This window comes from Carettochelys insculpta, chromosome 13 (assembly GCF_033958435.1).
Source record: "Carettochelys insculpta isolate YL-2023 chromosome 13, ASM3395843v1, whole genome shotgun sequence".
Taxonomy (NCBI): Eukaryota; Metazoa; Chordata; order Testudines; family Carettochelyidae; genus Carettochelys; species Carettochelys insculpta.
In genome coordinates this window covers 955,196-971,297 of record NC_134149.1, presented here as the reverse complement: position 1 = coordinate 971,297, position 16,102 = coordinate 955,196, and the positions used below count along the sequence as shown (strand labels likewise).

Below are 16,102 nucleotides of genomic sequence, written 5' to 3'. Positions count from 1 at the left end.
GGGTACCACAGTGACCCCTTAATTCTCCAGTCTGTGCTGTGACTCACAATATTTTGTTAGTGAGTGCAGCAAAACCCCTCCAGGCACTGTTATCACTCACCCTGATTACCTGAAGCTCCACAAGCCGTTCATGAATCACAAAGGGAAAGGCACCAGCAAATCTCTCAGGTGCCTGGCCTTGCACACCAGAATATGCCATGTTCCCTGGGCAGAAACCTGACCAGTCTAAGTTTGTTACCCAGTCTGCACTTCCATCAATGTGAGGAGAACACACACTAGCTTGTGTAAACTGAGCTGATATTTCCCGTGCACTTCAAACTCACTATTCCAGGTAAAATCTGAATAGATTTCTTAACTACAGAAAGATTTGCATTGCTTATAGGTAGGAAGTGGAAAAGGTCAGAGGTCATTACCAGAGAGAATAAAAGGTACTTGCAGAGTCTTAAGTCTTCAGCTGTATTACAGTGGGTGGGGTTTGGCTCAAGCAGTTTTTTCACCCCCACTGGATGTTACAGTTCTTAATACGTCTTAATACATATTTTTAATACACAGATTCCTCTTTAAGCCTGGGGCCATTCTCCTCAGTTCTGGTTACACTAGGAGATGAAGTCGAATTGAAGGCTCTGTGTGATGGTTTTGTAAGCTCTGTCTCCATCCCAGTGGTCAATAAGTCAGTTCTGTGGCTGTAACACAGATTTCTGTACTGCTGACTTCCCAACAAAATTACTCAAAACATTGAATTTGCAGTGTCGAGCTAAAACAGGTAGATTAACCCGGGTTAAAATTGATTTTATGAGCCCCGGAAAGTGTCCTGCAGTGCCCCTTGAGGTGTCCTGTCACATCATCACCCTAGGTGAGCAGGAGGTAGGAAATGGGAAGCCCAGCATTTTGAATTAATTGGTTTCTCATCAGTGTGTCAATTGCATGTAGCTACTTTACAGAGCTCCAGCATGGAGCCATCAGGAGAGCCAGGGACTCATTTCATCTGGCGAGCTAGCCCCCACCCCAACACCGCACATGGCGGCTTGTCTGAGGGGGTCATGCTTCTATGAGAGGCCGAGAAACTTCTTTTCTGCGAGTCACATTTGTGTGGGGGCAGCCCCCCTCTCTTATGGGCACCAGGCAGTCGGGGTCTTTCCCCTGCCCAGCCACACCATCGGGCTAGTCCACCTTCTGGTTTAAAACACATTCCTGCTGTGCATTGCTGTCCGTGCTTCAAACAGCGTCACGTCCTGGCTAGTGCCTGGTGAAGGCTTCAAAGGCAGGAAAGATTTGGTGGTTGTCTGTTGCTGGGGGAAAGTCTCACACACACCTGTCCAATGGCAAAGATTTTTGGGAGATGGCTGTTGCTGTGGGAAGTCTCCTGCTGCTGCAAATATGTTTGTGGCTGGCCCTGCAAATAGTCATACTGTGAGCTGGCCCCCTAGACCCTGGTGCCTGAACCATGCTAATAGGCACCTCAAAGGTTTGGGGGGCCAGCCCCCCAAATAGATATTATGGGCTGCCCCCTACTACTTCCCAAAGTGTGTGGTGCAGGGGAGCTGCGCAGTCTCTGCAGAGTCCTGTTTGCTGCATTTCACAGGGGGAAAAGCTGCTCCCTGCCCCTGGTGCCCTGCCCAGTGAAAGGTGTTCTTTCACCGGGGACCACTGAGGTAGCTGTTGGCATGGCACAATCAGAACTGGGAAAGGCCCATAGATAATTGTACCTTGAGCACCTTTGCCAGTCCAGTTGGGTGCTGACCTGAATTCAAGGCGGCTCTTCAACAAATCACAACACAGTGGTGTTCTTTCCGTACGTTAGGTGGAGAATTTATTCTAAGATGGATAAGGCTGCACTGGGACCCCTAACAAGAGCCGTCCTCTAGCCTGGGTGTTACTGCATTCCACTGTCTATCGCCTGGCAACTACCCTCCAAACCAGTACAGAAAGGAAACAGTAGTATGGAAAGCAAAGAGGGAGCGGTTTATTTAAGAGATGACTTACAATAAAATACAGAGCAGACCAGAAGAGAGACAGACAGTAACTAACACAAACCTTAAAAACCATAACAATCAGTTCCCCAAACCAGTACCCGCATGTGCTGAGCGCATTTATATTACCCTTCTTCCCAGTTCCTGTCGGTTGCCTAGGACCTTCAACCTTTGGACTAGTTTTAAGTCCGCAGGGAGGAACACTAGGGCGATCGCTGGATGGTGAGTAGCAAATAAGATGATCACGGCTGATGGGTGTTATGAGTGGCGATGGATCTCAAGGTGACGAGCTGGGGTGTTGGTAGGAGTCCTGCGGTGTCTGCCGCTGGTCTTGACTGAAGCCTGCACCACACTGCCACTTGCATAGGCAGCCCTGCAGAATGGTCGGTGCTGGCCTTGTATTTCCCCTGTGGCGGGAAACCCTTGCAACCGTGCCCCTGCTGGGAACCCCCGAGAGTCTCTGAGGTAAACTGAAAGGGTGGGAAAGACCTGCTGCATCAGAATGACTCCGCATAATCCCGACTCCATATAAAATAAAGACTGTACCTGAAACATGTGGCCGCCCTCCATTCTGAGGCATGAACAGTCAGTCCTTTAAGTATTTCAGGTTTTACTCCCAACACATAGGGGACCAGTGAAATTCCTGTTAGCATGACACAGGACAGGGAAGGGCACTGTTGCTATTCGCAGGCAAAATATTCCTAGAGGGGGGAACACTGGTGCATAACCATACTGAGTGCAGAAAATTTACAGGTGTCCTTTAACCGGAGGGGGAGCCACTGTGGTTCCTGTTAGCATGGCACAGGCACGCGAATACATGGGATTGACAGCTGTCTGACTGGCTGCACTATGTGCTCTCTCCTTTCCTTCCCTCTCACATGCAGGCAGTTACTTTACTACACACCTAAGCCCTCTGGCATTACCTCCCTACCGTGTTGCTTGCTATCCAGGTGCCTGTTGACACGATTTTCAACAGGGGAAGAGAGCCTCACCACCACAAAGCAAGGAATTCTGTCTGTCTTTCCGTTCTGAATGATGCTAACCTCTGGACACCAGTGCCCTTTGGGATTCCCCACTTTTCCTAGTTTCCTTCTGAAAGTTGGCTGTTTGGGTTCAGAGGGAGGGGAATGAGGACAATGCAATCTAGGAAGATGGCGGTTGGTGCTCTTGGGGCATATTTGTTTAAAAGTTCTGTGATTCAGACAACTCAAAAATACCTCATTGGGGAAAGACTTCTGAAAATGGCCGTTTGTTTTGAGGGAAATGCAGTGTGGGAAGATGACATCCCACTCGTGCAATCACTTGCAGGGAATTTTTCCCCATAATGCAGGAGTGAAAAATATCCAGAATGCAAAGGGGCACAGGACTGTGGGATACATTCCCAGAATGCGCCGCTGCAGCAGTCAAACTTTGGCGATTAGTGGGGGCGCGCTAAGTCGACTTTGTGTTAGGTGCGGACACTCAACTTCGACTTTATAAAATCCACTGTTAAAAATTAAACTTCATTAATTTCAACTTTATTTCATAGTGTAGACAGGCCCTCAGTTCAGTTCTTTCTCTTTCCAGTGCTCTTGTTGCTTCCAGCGGAGGACGGGGGAATAGACAGGCAAAAGCAAGATGCCGTTTCCCCCTCTTTTATATCTTCAGTCTATGAACCAAAACACACTAGCCCAGACCTGTCCTGGGGGTTTGCTGAGACAGAGCTTAGCGAACTCCCGCTGGGTGATGCTTGTACAGCCCTTGCCATGCCCCCTCACAGTTGCCCTCTTGTATAGCCCTCTTACAGTCCTGGAAAGACCTTATTTACAACTCCCCTGCTGATCAATGGGCATTTAACACTGTCCTGGGTGTGGATCACCACCTCTGTCCTCACTAGCAAGCTCACAATATATTTCTCTCAGACGCATACAGTGAAAGCTCAACTTCATACACCACTACCTGGATAACTATTTTGACAGAACAGTGGGTTTCAGCAGATGGTGACTTTCCATACGTCTTACAGGGCCTGCTGGAAAATACATGATAATTGTATGACTCAGGTGAATATGGTGGTTCCAGGGTGCGGCTTTGAGGTGCACAGTGACACAATAGGCCATTCTCAGATGAAAAGAGCAGTTACATGGATCTGACCCATTGGGGCTACTCTTGTGCTCTTCCCCAATGCCTCTAGCCCTGCAAATCTGTGGATATACATGGGCCGTTTTTGTGGCTCAGATGAAGACAGAAATTTTGTATCCAAGCAGGGGTCTGCAGGAGCACCCGCTCACCCGAACAGAGCAGCTCTCACCCAGTCCTCAGGTTCCAGCTCAGCAATCTGAATCATGCCACCGGCAATAACCCATTGGGTATTCTGGGAGTTGTAGTCCCCCATTTGCGTGAATGGAGAAGGTAGACTACAGCTCTCAGAAGGGAGGGTGGCCATGTGCTTCTGCGCAGTGAGCCCTGTAGTTATAGTCACTGTCTGTCCCTTCTGGGTCACATTCATTAAGAGTTGCTCCAGATGCCAAAGAGAGTCTGATCCCAGACTAGAAAGCATCCGGGACTGCAGTCTCCCTGCCCCAAGCAAGACAGGAGGTGCAGCAGAGGTGGAGCAGGTAATAGGGCAGGAGTCAATGGGAAGAAGGAGGGGGCAGTTTGGGGCTTGGCACAGCCCTGCATCACTGGTGCAAAGTGACCCATGATGCTGTCAAAGCCCTGAAAGTCCACAGATATCTGTTTATATCCCACAACAGTTCTTGTGGATCGAAATTGTATGTGGATACTAATTTTGTGTTCACACAGGACTCTACCAGTGCCATGCTGCATGTTGGAGTCTACAGACAGCCCCAAATGAGAGCTCAGAAATGTGTGAATGACCCATATGCCTCGCTCTGGGTGTTGAATTTTGAAATGTGACAGCGTATGTTATATTCTCGGCTGGGGTGTTAATAGTTAACCAGTTAACTAGTAAGCTTCATCTGCCAGTTTTGGCTAACTCAGTAGGGACTGGAGCAGCCCTCTGCCCACTGTGAGTAGGGGTTTGCTTCAGCTCCACAGGGCTGCAGTGGGGAGGGGGTGCACCAGCCTGGCCAAAGCAGTCTCCATCTGCAGTGGCTGGGGGAGCAGGGCAGCTGGATAGGCCTCTCCAGCCTGGCTGAAGTACCCTGTCCATGGTGCACCTCCCCAACCCCCCCTCCCCCCCGCCTTTAATTTTTTTACTGGTTAAACCTACTGTTTAACCAGTTAAATGATTAAATGTGATTTTACATCCCTATTCTGGACGTAGGTCACTCTCGCTGGTCTGTCACGGGCGCATCCAAGACACATGCTTATCCCCTCCCTCAGGGTGGGGGGCAAGCTCCAAATCCTCCAGGCCCCAGCCATCTGACCCCCAGCTATGCCCTGCTGACTTCTGCCCTGGCTGCAGCACTGTGAAGCTGAGCAGGCAGGAACAGCATAGAACACGTTCAATGGCAGGTGGAGATTGGGGCCTGGAGAGCCTGTGCTGATCACCCTCATAAGAACAGCCATACTGCATCTGAGCAAAGCGCCGTCTGACCCTCAAGGTCTGTTTTCTGGCCATGGCCAGTGCCAGATGCCCTAGAGAGAATGAACAGAGCAGGTAATCAGCCTCTGTTCATTAAGTGATCTACCCTCTCACCAGTTCCCAGCTTCTGACAAACAGAGGCCAGAACACCATCCCTGCCCCTCCTGGTTTGTCATCCTCCCTGGAGCTGTCCTCCATGAGCTTCTCTAGTTCTCTTTAGAACTCTGTTTTATTCTTGGCCTTCACTACTTCTCCTTGCAAATAGTTCCACAGGTTGTGTGCACTGTGTGAAGAAGTACCAGTATTGGTCCTCCCACTACAGAAAGATGTGGACAAATTGGAAGGAGTCCAATGGAGGGCAACAAAAATTATCAGGGGCCTGTGGGGCATGACTTATAAGGAGAGGCTGAGGGAACTGGGCTTATTTAGTGTGCAGAAGAGAAGAGGGGAGATTTGATAGCAGCTGTCTGAAGAGGGGTTCGAATGGGGATGAAACCAGGCTGTTCTCAGTGATGGGAAATGACAGCACAAGAAACAATGGTCTCCAATTGCAGTGGGGGGCGGCCTCAGTTGGATATTAGGAGAGCAGTGAAGACCGGAATGGGTGGTAGAATCTGCATCCTTAGGGGTTTTTAGGACCAGGCTTGACAGCAAAGCCCTAGCTGGGGTGATTTGGTTGGAGTTGGTCCTGCTTTGGGCCAGAGGGTGGACTAGATGACCTCCTGAGGTCTCTTCCTGTCCCACCACCGTATGACTCCTTTGTTTCCTTTAACCCTGCTGCCTGTTAGAATGCGGGCCCCTCTTCTGCCGCCACTGGAAGTGCGAGCTATCTTACTGCAGAAGTTCAGGCCAGTGGCTGGACAGCAGAGGCAAGCGCTGCTCCTGCAAAAACACCGTTGATTCCTTTGCTTTCTGTAGCCTGCAGTGAACAGGACTCAGAACCAGGGGCACGTCTGACCTGTCGGATTTTGTTACACCTGTTCAAGACACCACAGCTGAACCCATGCCAGCAGGATGGCAGTAAGTAAGCTGGGTACAGGAGCCCCCCACAGTACAAACACTGTGAGTCTAGGGGCCACCTGTGCTTGCTGGATCCCAGGCAAGGGCTGTTGCTGTCACAGGAAGCCCAGGCTCGCCCTGGGCAAGGCCAGATGCCCTGGAAAGCTCTGGGCTTGAGGTTGGGGCTGTGTTCCACGCGGGGGAGCCAGTGCTGCACAGCCCTTTGGCAGTCACTCCTCAGGAGTTCAGAGCCCTACCTGCCTTTCCCAGAGCAGAACATGTAATTTGTTCCAGGTTACAGATGGGGAAGGGAATAGCACCCACGGCAGCCCGCTGCTGAGCCAGAACCGCTGCCCTCAGTCAATCATACTGGATATGGTGCATTTTGGGTGGCTCTCAAGGCTGAGTCCTTTCTCACTGGCTGAGATTTACCCTTCTCCTTTGTCCTCTCCGCAGATAAGCCCACAGTGGGAATTCGTTCCTCCTGTGACCGCCACTTGCTGGCTGCTTCCCAGAACCGAATTGTGGATGGAGCAGTCTTTGCTGTGCTGAAGGCTGTCTTCGTGCTGGGTATGGACTGTGTCCTGGCTAGGCCATGAGAGAGAGACCAGGAGTGCTGGTGGGGAGGGATGGCATTCAGGAAGTGGGTTATGGAGTATGGGACTGTGAGATACACCCAGTGAGTTTGAGGGAAGTGCAGGCGAGATCTGTGAAATAGAGAAATGCCTGGCCTGCATGGAGCTCTGTGCCTGGGGCATACGTGGGCAGCATGAGTCTCGCAGCCCAGGAGTTGGTAGCTGGTGAGGATGAGGGAGCCTGTGCTAAGTGCTCTGTTCATGAACTGGTGGTGGCAGCTGGTGGTGAGGTCAAGATGTCCTGCACTCAGCTCAGGGGCTGTGGGGCATTGGCTGGGATGGGGACAGGGTGCCCTGTGCTGAGCTCTGGGGCTGTGGGGCAGTGGTTGTGCATGAGGACAGCCTGCGCTGAGCTCGAGGGCTGTGGGGCAGTGGTTGTGCATGAGGACAGCCTGCGCTGAGCTCTGGGGCTGTGGGGCAGTGGTTGTGCATGAGGACAGCCTGCGCTGAGCTCTGGGGCTGTGGAGCAGTGGTGGCTCATGAGGACAGCCTGCTCTGAGCTCGAGGGCTGTGGGGCAGTGGTTGTGCATGAGGACAGCCTGCACTGAGCTCGAGGGCTGTGGAGCAGTGGTTGTGCATGAGGACAGCCTGCACTGAGCTCGAGGGCTGTGGGGCAGTAGCTGAACATGAGGACAGCCTGCGCTGAGCTCTGGGGCTGTGGGGCAGTAGCTGAACATGAGGACAGCCTGCGCTGAGCTCTGGGGCTGTGGGGCAGTGGTGGTTCATGAGGACAGCCTGCGCTGAGCTCTGGGGCTGTGGGGCCGTAGCTGAACATGAGGACAGCCTGCGCTGAGCTCGAGGGCTGTGGGGCAGTAGCTGAGCATGAGGACATCCTGCGCTGAGCTCTGGGGCTGTGGGGCAGTGGTTGTGCATGAGGACAGCCTGCGCTGAGCTCTGGGGCTGTGGGGCAGTGGTTGTGCATGAGGACAGCCTGCGCTGAGCTCTGGGGCTGTGGGGCAGTGGTTGTGCATGAGGACAGCCTGCGCTGAGCTCTGGGGCTGTGGGGCAGTAGCTGAACATGAGGACAGCCTGCGCTGAGCTCTGGGGCTGTGGGGCAGTAGCTGAACATGAGGACAGCCTGCGCTGAGCTCTGGGGCTGTGGGGCAGTAGCTGAACATGAGGACAGCCTGCACTGAGCTCGAGGGCTGTGGGGCAGTGGTTGTGCATGAGGACAGCCTGCGCTGAGCTCTGGGGCTGTGGGGCAGTAGCTGAGCATGAGGACAGTCTGCGCTGAGCTTGAGGGCTGTGGGGCAGTGGTTGGGTAAGGGGATGGCCTGTGATGAGTTGAGGAGTAGCACCATTTTGGGGCTGACTTTTTGGCTTTTGCTCCTGTTGCATTAAATGACCCTTTCCTTCCCGGTTACAGGGGATGCGGAGCTGAAAGGCTCTGGCTTTTCCCACCCTGGAGGTGCGGATGACCTTGTGGAAGACGAGCTGGGTGCCAAGAAGTCTGGCCGGACAGTGTCCATAGAGACAGCCAGCCTGGATATTTATGCCAAGTATGTCCTGAGGAGTATCTGTCAGCAGGTAAATCTGGCTCCCGTGCCCCGCCCTGCCCCAGTCCCTGCTGCTGGCAGGGCTGCCCTTCTGCCTAGTCCAGTGGGCAGATGTTCGCCATTTCAGGGGTGCAGGACAGGTTTGCCACATGGTGGAGCTGGAACTGAAAGTCGCTGCACAGAACTGACTATCACACTGGTTTCAGAGTGCTCAGGCACTGCGTACTCTGAGCCGTGGGTGCCACCACAGTGCCATTCCCCAGGAGTGAGATGGCAGTCAGGAGCCCCCAAGACAGAGAGAAGGCAGCAGAAGGAGGGTTATTTGAAGTGGTATACGGTGGCTCTTGGGTGTCAAATGGGGCTGTTCCTGGCAGTTCTTCCATTGTTCTATAGTTGGCCTTGCTCACTTGCCTTCTGTGCTATTGTTGAGTTTCAGAGAGAGCTGCTAACTTTTCACATGCCCTTTGAATGATTATCCTAGCTGTCAAGTCTTATAGTGCCCTGGTCACCATCCATGCGCTGCTCAAATCCTGTGCTGCTCTTCTCTCCCCTGTCCTGAAAGCCTCCTGACACCTGCCCTTCTCTGCTGCCCTCACCAGTTCCTAAGAGTCACAAGAAGTGAGTGTGCTAGGAGGTACTCTGGCTAGCAGGGGCTGTAGCAGGGGAGGCTCAGCCCAAGCCAGGGTGATGAGAAGCACATTTTCAGTGTTCATGAACTCACAAACTGCTTGACTGATTTCGTTATTGGTGAGCAGTTCTGCTTTCTATCAGTGCCCTGTACAGTGTGGAAGCTCTGCAAGGAAAAGAACTGGCGGTGCTGCTTCTCTGCATGGAGTCTTAGCTCTCCAGCAGCCATATTGTGATCTGGTCTAAATTACACATTGCTGACATCCATAATGGTACCAGTGCAGCTATTCCATGGGAATATCGTCTGACATTAGACTTGAAGCACTTAGATTTCAATCCCAAGCTCATGCTGTCAGATGAGGCAGTCCTGGGTACTAGTTTTGATCTATTTTCCTTCCCTTTTTTTTCTTTGCCAGGGCATATTCTTTGACCTGTGTATTCCTCTGCAGTATGAGTGTCCTAAAAGAGCATCTCCTTCTCTAGTTCACTTCCAGTCTGGTAGAAAATTTCTTAACTGTGCCCAAACCCAACTTGCTCATTTTGAAGGCAGTGCTGTTTTGTGCATGGCAGACGGGACTGACATCTGATTTGTAGCAGAAACACAGTTGCGCTCTTGAGTGGCGGTTGGAATTCCCCAAAACTGGAGAGAGAGTGAGTGAGTAGCAATGTCAGCAGCAGGATGTAAATCGTTTTTCTGGACTGGGAAGAGAAGTGTCTCCGTTTGAACCCTGCTTTCTGTTAAGTTTATATTCTGCCAGTCCCATGCCTTGCAGTACTGTTGTGTATTAATTAGCTACATGTATACTGTGCTAGGCTCCTGGGTACTAAATGAAGAGTTACAATTGCTCATTTAAGAACATAAATTCAACCTGGCTGGTATTACCAAAACCTGGAGGGGTGGTTTGCATCGTGGAATGTTAAAACCAATGGTTGTAACTTATTTAGGTCTGACTGAGTGGGTACTTGTTCCCAGGTGACAGCTTGGAATGGTCCTGAATGTTTCTGGATCAATCTCCTAACACAGAAAGCACAAAACAGGGTACTAGTTTGTGTCTTGTGCACACCATCCTTCTTTCATGGGAGAGACTGGGGTGTCCAGTTTCTTAAGCCCCTATCCATAACACACTGGGGAAAACACTACATCCTCATGGGGGACTTGAGTCTGAGTGGCGCATATTGGCTTGCGCATGCTGGCAGTACTAAAACGTCCTGGAATTTCTACAATCTATCGATGACCATTTCCTAACTCCAAAAGTGTTGAATCCAACACAAGGGAATTCTATGAGACCTAACCTTGACTGGAAAAGAGGAACTGATTGTAAAGCAAAAAATTAATGGTTGCTTTGATGCAAGTGACCATGACTTGATAACATGTTATAAGTAAACAGAATGAAGTCCAAACCAGTAACATACATGCTTAAAAGGACCAATTCCACAAACCTGAAAATATGAGTCACATCAGTTTGAAGAATGGATTTAAACAGCAAAATTGAAAAACTACTAGAAGTGTGAGAATTGGAAACTTTGGATTAAGAAAAGCCACAGTTGTGGAAGAAACCTCACACGGTAAAACCATGGCCTGTGGGGAAGTGAAAGCAGCTGTAAAAATATAAACTGAAAGAGGGAAATTTGGTAGCAATGAAAATACATTGGAAGCTAAGAACTATAGAAAATTGATAAAGGAAGTAAAAGGGCACAGTTAGAAATCCTAGGGTCAGCAGTGTTAAGGATAAGAAAGAGGAGCTCTTTTGAGTGTTCACACAGATTCCACTTCTTGTGTCCAGGCATGTGAGGTTGAACTCTATGAATAACTGTCTGTTGTGGCCACATCTGTGCTCTATAAACCCTGATGACCTCTTCAGTGGAGAGTATAAGAGAGAGGGTGGTTTCGACTGCCCCTCAGTTCCTTCTTACCTTCTTTGACTACAAGACGGAAGACTTGCAGTGCCTGCATGCCTCAAGTGACACTTCCTTTACATTTCCAGATGTAGCATTAGATCTAGGTAGTCTTTAGGGTTAGTTGTACATTGGCTTACAAAAAGAAAAGAAAAATAGTAACTTCAGGGGAAATTTGTGACTAGTGTGTCTCTATCCCTCTTTTCCCTCCCCCTTGTGCAGGAGGGATATGCCTCCATCAGGGTGGACCCAAGTTTCCAAGCTTCAAGAAATGCCCTTTGTGTGACTCTGCCATTCCAATGAATGTGCATCCTGCTGTCTCATTTGCCTGGGAAAGGGGCTCATAACAGAGCACTGTTCCATGTGGTACTTGTTCTCCAAGAACTGAGAAGAGGGGCTAAATTTGTTTCCATTGGAGATTTCAAGCAGCCTGAAACTTATTTCTGCTCTGGAGAGGTTCAGAGGAGGTCAGTCTCATCCTGCTTAGATGCTGGCCATAGAACTATGGAAGATTAGTGTAGCACAAGAGCTCAGAAGGTCACCTAGTCCAGCTTGGTGCTCAAAGCAGGACCAATCCCAACTAAATCATTCTGGCTCAGCTTTCAGCTCCACTTCCCATAAGTCACACTTCTCTCCAGCTCTGTGTTCAGAGAGAGTGGGAACAAGGAGCACTTCCAGTAGAGAGGTCATGAACAGATTGTCCTCCCCAGCCTTAAGCAAGAGACTTCTCCTCAGACATCATCTGCCCACAACTCAGCGTCCCTCCCAGTGCTCTGGCACTGAAGAGCAATGTGCTTCCTTGGTGCCAAAACCATAAGAACATAAGAATGGCCGTTTCGGGGTCAGACCAAAGGTCCATGTAGCCCAGTGTCCCATCTGCTGACAGAGGCCAGTGCCAGGTGCCCCAGAGGTGGGTGGACCAAAGACAATGATCAAGCGACTTGTCTCCTGCCATCCATCTCCAGCCTTTGACAAACAATGGCCAGGGACACCATTCCTACCCCTGGCTAATAGCCTTTTATGGACCTAACCTCCATGAATGTATCTAGCTCTTCTTTGAACTTTGTTACATTCCTAGCCTCTAGTCTGCTTCAGCCTTCTTGGCACAGGCAGCTTAACACCAAAGCCTTGCATCATACCAGCCAGCCTATTCATAGGTCCACTACCAGAGCTCCCCCGCTGCAAAAATCTAAGCTATGAGCCCCTGTGCCGCCTCCTAGTCTGACACGCTGCTGTCCAGGCATCCCGCAGAGAGCTGTTCCTTCTCTCATGAGAAGTTTGTGTCCCATCATCTTCCCGAGAGCACAGCAAAAGCTCCTATTCTTTCTGCTCCCACTGTCCAATGTAGGTGGCTCAGTAGAAATCCAGTGGAAAATATGGAGAGGATTTCGCTCGAGCAAGGACTGGTTTTTCATGGAACTTCGATAAAGGCACAGAGAGAGTGTGCTTATTGAGTTTGCATATGAGACCATGTTGGGAGGGGTTGCAAGTGCTTTGGAGGATAGGGTCATAATTCAAAACAATCTGGAGAAACTGGAGAAATGGTCTGAAGCAAATTGGATGACGTTCAATAAGGACAAATGTAAAGTACTGCCCTTAGGGAGGAACAATCAGTTTCACACATACAAAATGGGAATGGACTCCCTAGGTGGGAGTACTGCCTGATGGGGTCGTAGTGGACAACAAGCGAAATCTGAGTCAACAGCATGATGCTGTTGCAAAAAAAGAAAACACGATTGTGGAAAACATTAACAGGACTGTTGCGAGCAAGACATGAGAAGTAATTCTTCCACTTTACCCTGCTCTGATTAAGTCTCAATTGGAGTAATGTGTCCAGTTCTGGGCACCACATTTTAGGAGAGATGTGGAGAAATTGGAGAGGGTCCAAAGAACAACAACTAAAATAATTAAAGATCTAGGAAGTGTGACCTATAAGAGAAGATTAAAAGAATAGGGTTTGTTTAGTTTGGAAAAGAGAAAGCTGAGAGGGGACTTGATTGCAGATTTCAAGTATGTAAAAGGGTGTTACAAGGAGGAGAAAGAAAAATTATTCTCCTTAGTCTCTGAAAATAGAACGAGAAGCAATAGGCTTAAATTGCAACAAGGGAGGTTTAGGTTGGACATTGGGAAAAATTTCCAAACTGTGATGTTAGTTAAGAACTGGAATAAAGTGCCTCGGGTGGTTATAGAATCTCCATCATTGGAGATATGTAAATCCAGATTGGATAAATATCTTAATGGGGATGGTACAGATGGTATTCCATCCTGCTATGAGGGCAGGGGGACTGGACTGATGACTTCTTGAGTTCCCTTCCAGTTCTAGTATTATATGATTCCATCTTAGTATTTTCCCCTACGGCCTCTACCCTGTATGCCTACTACCCTGGATACACGGGTGGTCTTGTGGTATGAACCCTTACTCCAAGAAGCTTTCCTCCTCCATGACTTGACCAAGCTCTTCCTCTCTGAGTAGACAAATTCAGCTCTCTAGTCCCTCAGCTTCTTATCCTCCCTTGCTAGAAGATGAAGAATTAGAAACCGGCAATGACCAGAATGACCCTAATCTAGAGCTTCCTGGTCCTCCAGGAGTGTATGCCTGTTCTCCTGATGAGGTCATCTGTCTACCTCCTTCAGCCTGTAAGGATGAATTCAAAGTGTTCCAGCATATCTTTAGCAGGATCATGAGATTCTTTATGTATCACCAGAAAACATCCAAGAAAAGCAACACAAATTACGAGTTTATGCTTTGCATAGTGACACCAGGCAGAATTGCGATGTGGATGACCATGTGAATATTTTTTTTAGTCCCTGTCTGTGATGTTCTTATTGGTACAGACAGCTCAGGAAAGATATGAACAGCAAAGAAGCTCTAGAAAACACTCACGGTTAGGATCCCAAAAATCTCTCTCTTTGTCTTTAAGGTTTGCTTTTCCACAAGCCTACAAAAGAAGGTGGCCAACTATCAAGCTTTGCTGTCAATATGATTTTTTCCCTTGGAATAGGGTGTCTAGCCTACTTAACAAACTGCCAGGGGGACCATCAGAATCAGCTAAAGATGAACTCAGAGTGAAAACTTTATAAGCGTCTCTTTATGCCTCTTATATGGCAGTGAGGACAATGACATTTGCCATTATGCATCCTTCCTGGCTTCAGGGAACTGGCATTCTCGGGAGGTCCAGAAAGCTAGAGAGGACCTCCCCTTTGAACGGAGCAGTTTTGTTTAACAAGGACACAGATGAAGTGTTTTAACAGCATGAGAGACAGAGGAGTGATTCTTTCACCAGGGGACTCTGGTCCTTTCACAGAGGACAGGCAGGAACCAAGCTACAAGCACAAACCTCTAATTGCAACTATCTCCTGAGCCTCTAAGGAGGAGATAAAAGTTTGCATGGTTCCGTCTTCCTCCTCCGGTCTATGCTGCAGTTTGACCTTCTACCAAGATGTAATTTTGATTAACGTATTGAAAGCTTGGTTGAGCCACCTTTAGAACATTCTTCTTCTGCCCTCTATTATGAAATTGCATCATCTCTACAAGCATGGATGAAGATAACTTTAGGTTAGTGGGTCCTCAAGATAATAGCTAATGGGTATTCTATCTAAATTTAGACTGTTACAAGCCTCTCCCTCTGCCTTTTCCAGGGACCCATTTAACAAAGCTGTTCGTACAGAAAGTGGGCTGTGATGCAGCTTGGAGCAGTGGAAGAGGGTATTTCATGCGAAGGGGTTTATATACCCATATACTACTTAATTTCATATAGAAAAGGAGGCTGGAGACCCTTCCTCAGTCTTTTTTTGCTCTCAGCAAATTTAAGCATCATTTCAAATTCCGTATGGTCACTGTGATTTCCATAATATCTTTCCAGGATCCCATGGACTGGCTCAGGAGACACTTCCATATTTTCATCCACACAACTTCTAGAAAGCATTTGTGATTCTTGATAGGAACATCCCTCTGCCAACATGAGAGTCCTGCCTGTTGGCCACATGGCTCTTTGCAAAGTCCTGGCTGCAGTGCCTACATACTTTTTCAGTCTGAGTATACAAGTTTATCTCCATCTAGATGATTTGCTGATTTGGAGAAGAGCTCCACAGCAAATAACTGACCTTAATTAAGGTCAACAAGGCAAATCCACGTTGACTCCAACATAGGTAAAAGGGTATGTGTGCTGCAGTGATTTCAGATGACAGAGATCACTTAATTAAGGTCAACAAGGCAAATCCACGTTGACTCCAACATAGGTAAAAGGGTATGTGTGCTGCAGTGATTTCAGATGACAGAGATCACTTCCGTCAGCCTTGCACTGTAGAGGGCTGTAGAGGGTCAGTGAAGCTTACAGGGTGCATGCCTATGGCGCTTACATCAAGCAGCATGCCTGACTGTACTTCCCCTTTTGGCATCGCTTAGCTGGTTGAGATCAATTTATGCGTAACAGGCACAGCATTGGCCAAATGGTCATGGGCGTTTCACAGTAAACTGGCAGACGGGTCTTCAGGTCTTCAATGGTGCTCCATTCTCTGCCTCTGCCTTCTAAGGCCCTGATAGCCAGTGGTGCTGCGAGGTGCCATGAACCCTGGGGCAAGGTAGGAGAGGGCCCAGAAGGGCAGTGACTAAGGCATTTGGACCTCAGCGCTTCCCGGACAGCGGTAATGACTCCTTGACTCTTGGTTGGGGAGCTTATCTTGGCCATCTCCAGAGGCAGGGGCTGTGGTTCCCTAGGGAGGTGTGATTGCACATAGATATCTTGTGAGGCAGAGTCATGCCACTAGCATGCCAGGTCTTCACTGATCAAATGGTCGCAACAACTTACTCCCACTACTGCTGTTGATAAAGATGGCATTTTTGGTGTTTGTTAGCTCTGGAAATACAGGCCTTCATGGTGGGAACTCCCATGTACCTTAAGGACAGTGTCATCCTTAGGCTTCTCCCAGATTTCAGACTTTCACCTCAACTAG

The 16,102-nt window shown here is 49.2% G+C and overlaps 1 protein-coding gene across 4 annotated transcripts in view; it reads left to right on the top strand.

Moving 5' to 3' along the window:
• The window catches only part of MED12 (mediator complex subunit 12), a 74,517-nt gene that overhangs the window by 30,762 nt on the left and 27,653 nt on the right, over positions 1 to 16,102 (top strand). For all 4 annotated transcript variants that reach the window (XM_075007409.1, XM_075007410.1, XM_075007408.1 and 1 more), the window contains exons 24-26: positions 6,415 to 6,516; positions 6,952 to 7,065; positions 8,497 to 8,657. In XM_075007409.1, coding sequence (XP_074863510.1) covers positions 6,415 to 6,516; positions 6,952 to 7,065; positions 8,497 to 8,657 — 377 coding nt within the window. The remainder of the gene's footprint in view (positions 1 to 6,414; positions 6,517 to 6,951; positions 7,066 to 8,496; positions 8,658 to 16,102) is intronic.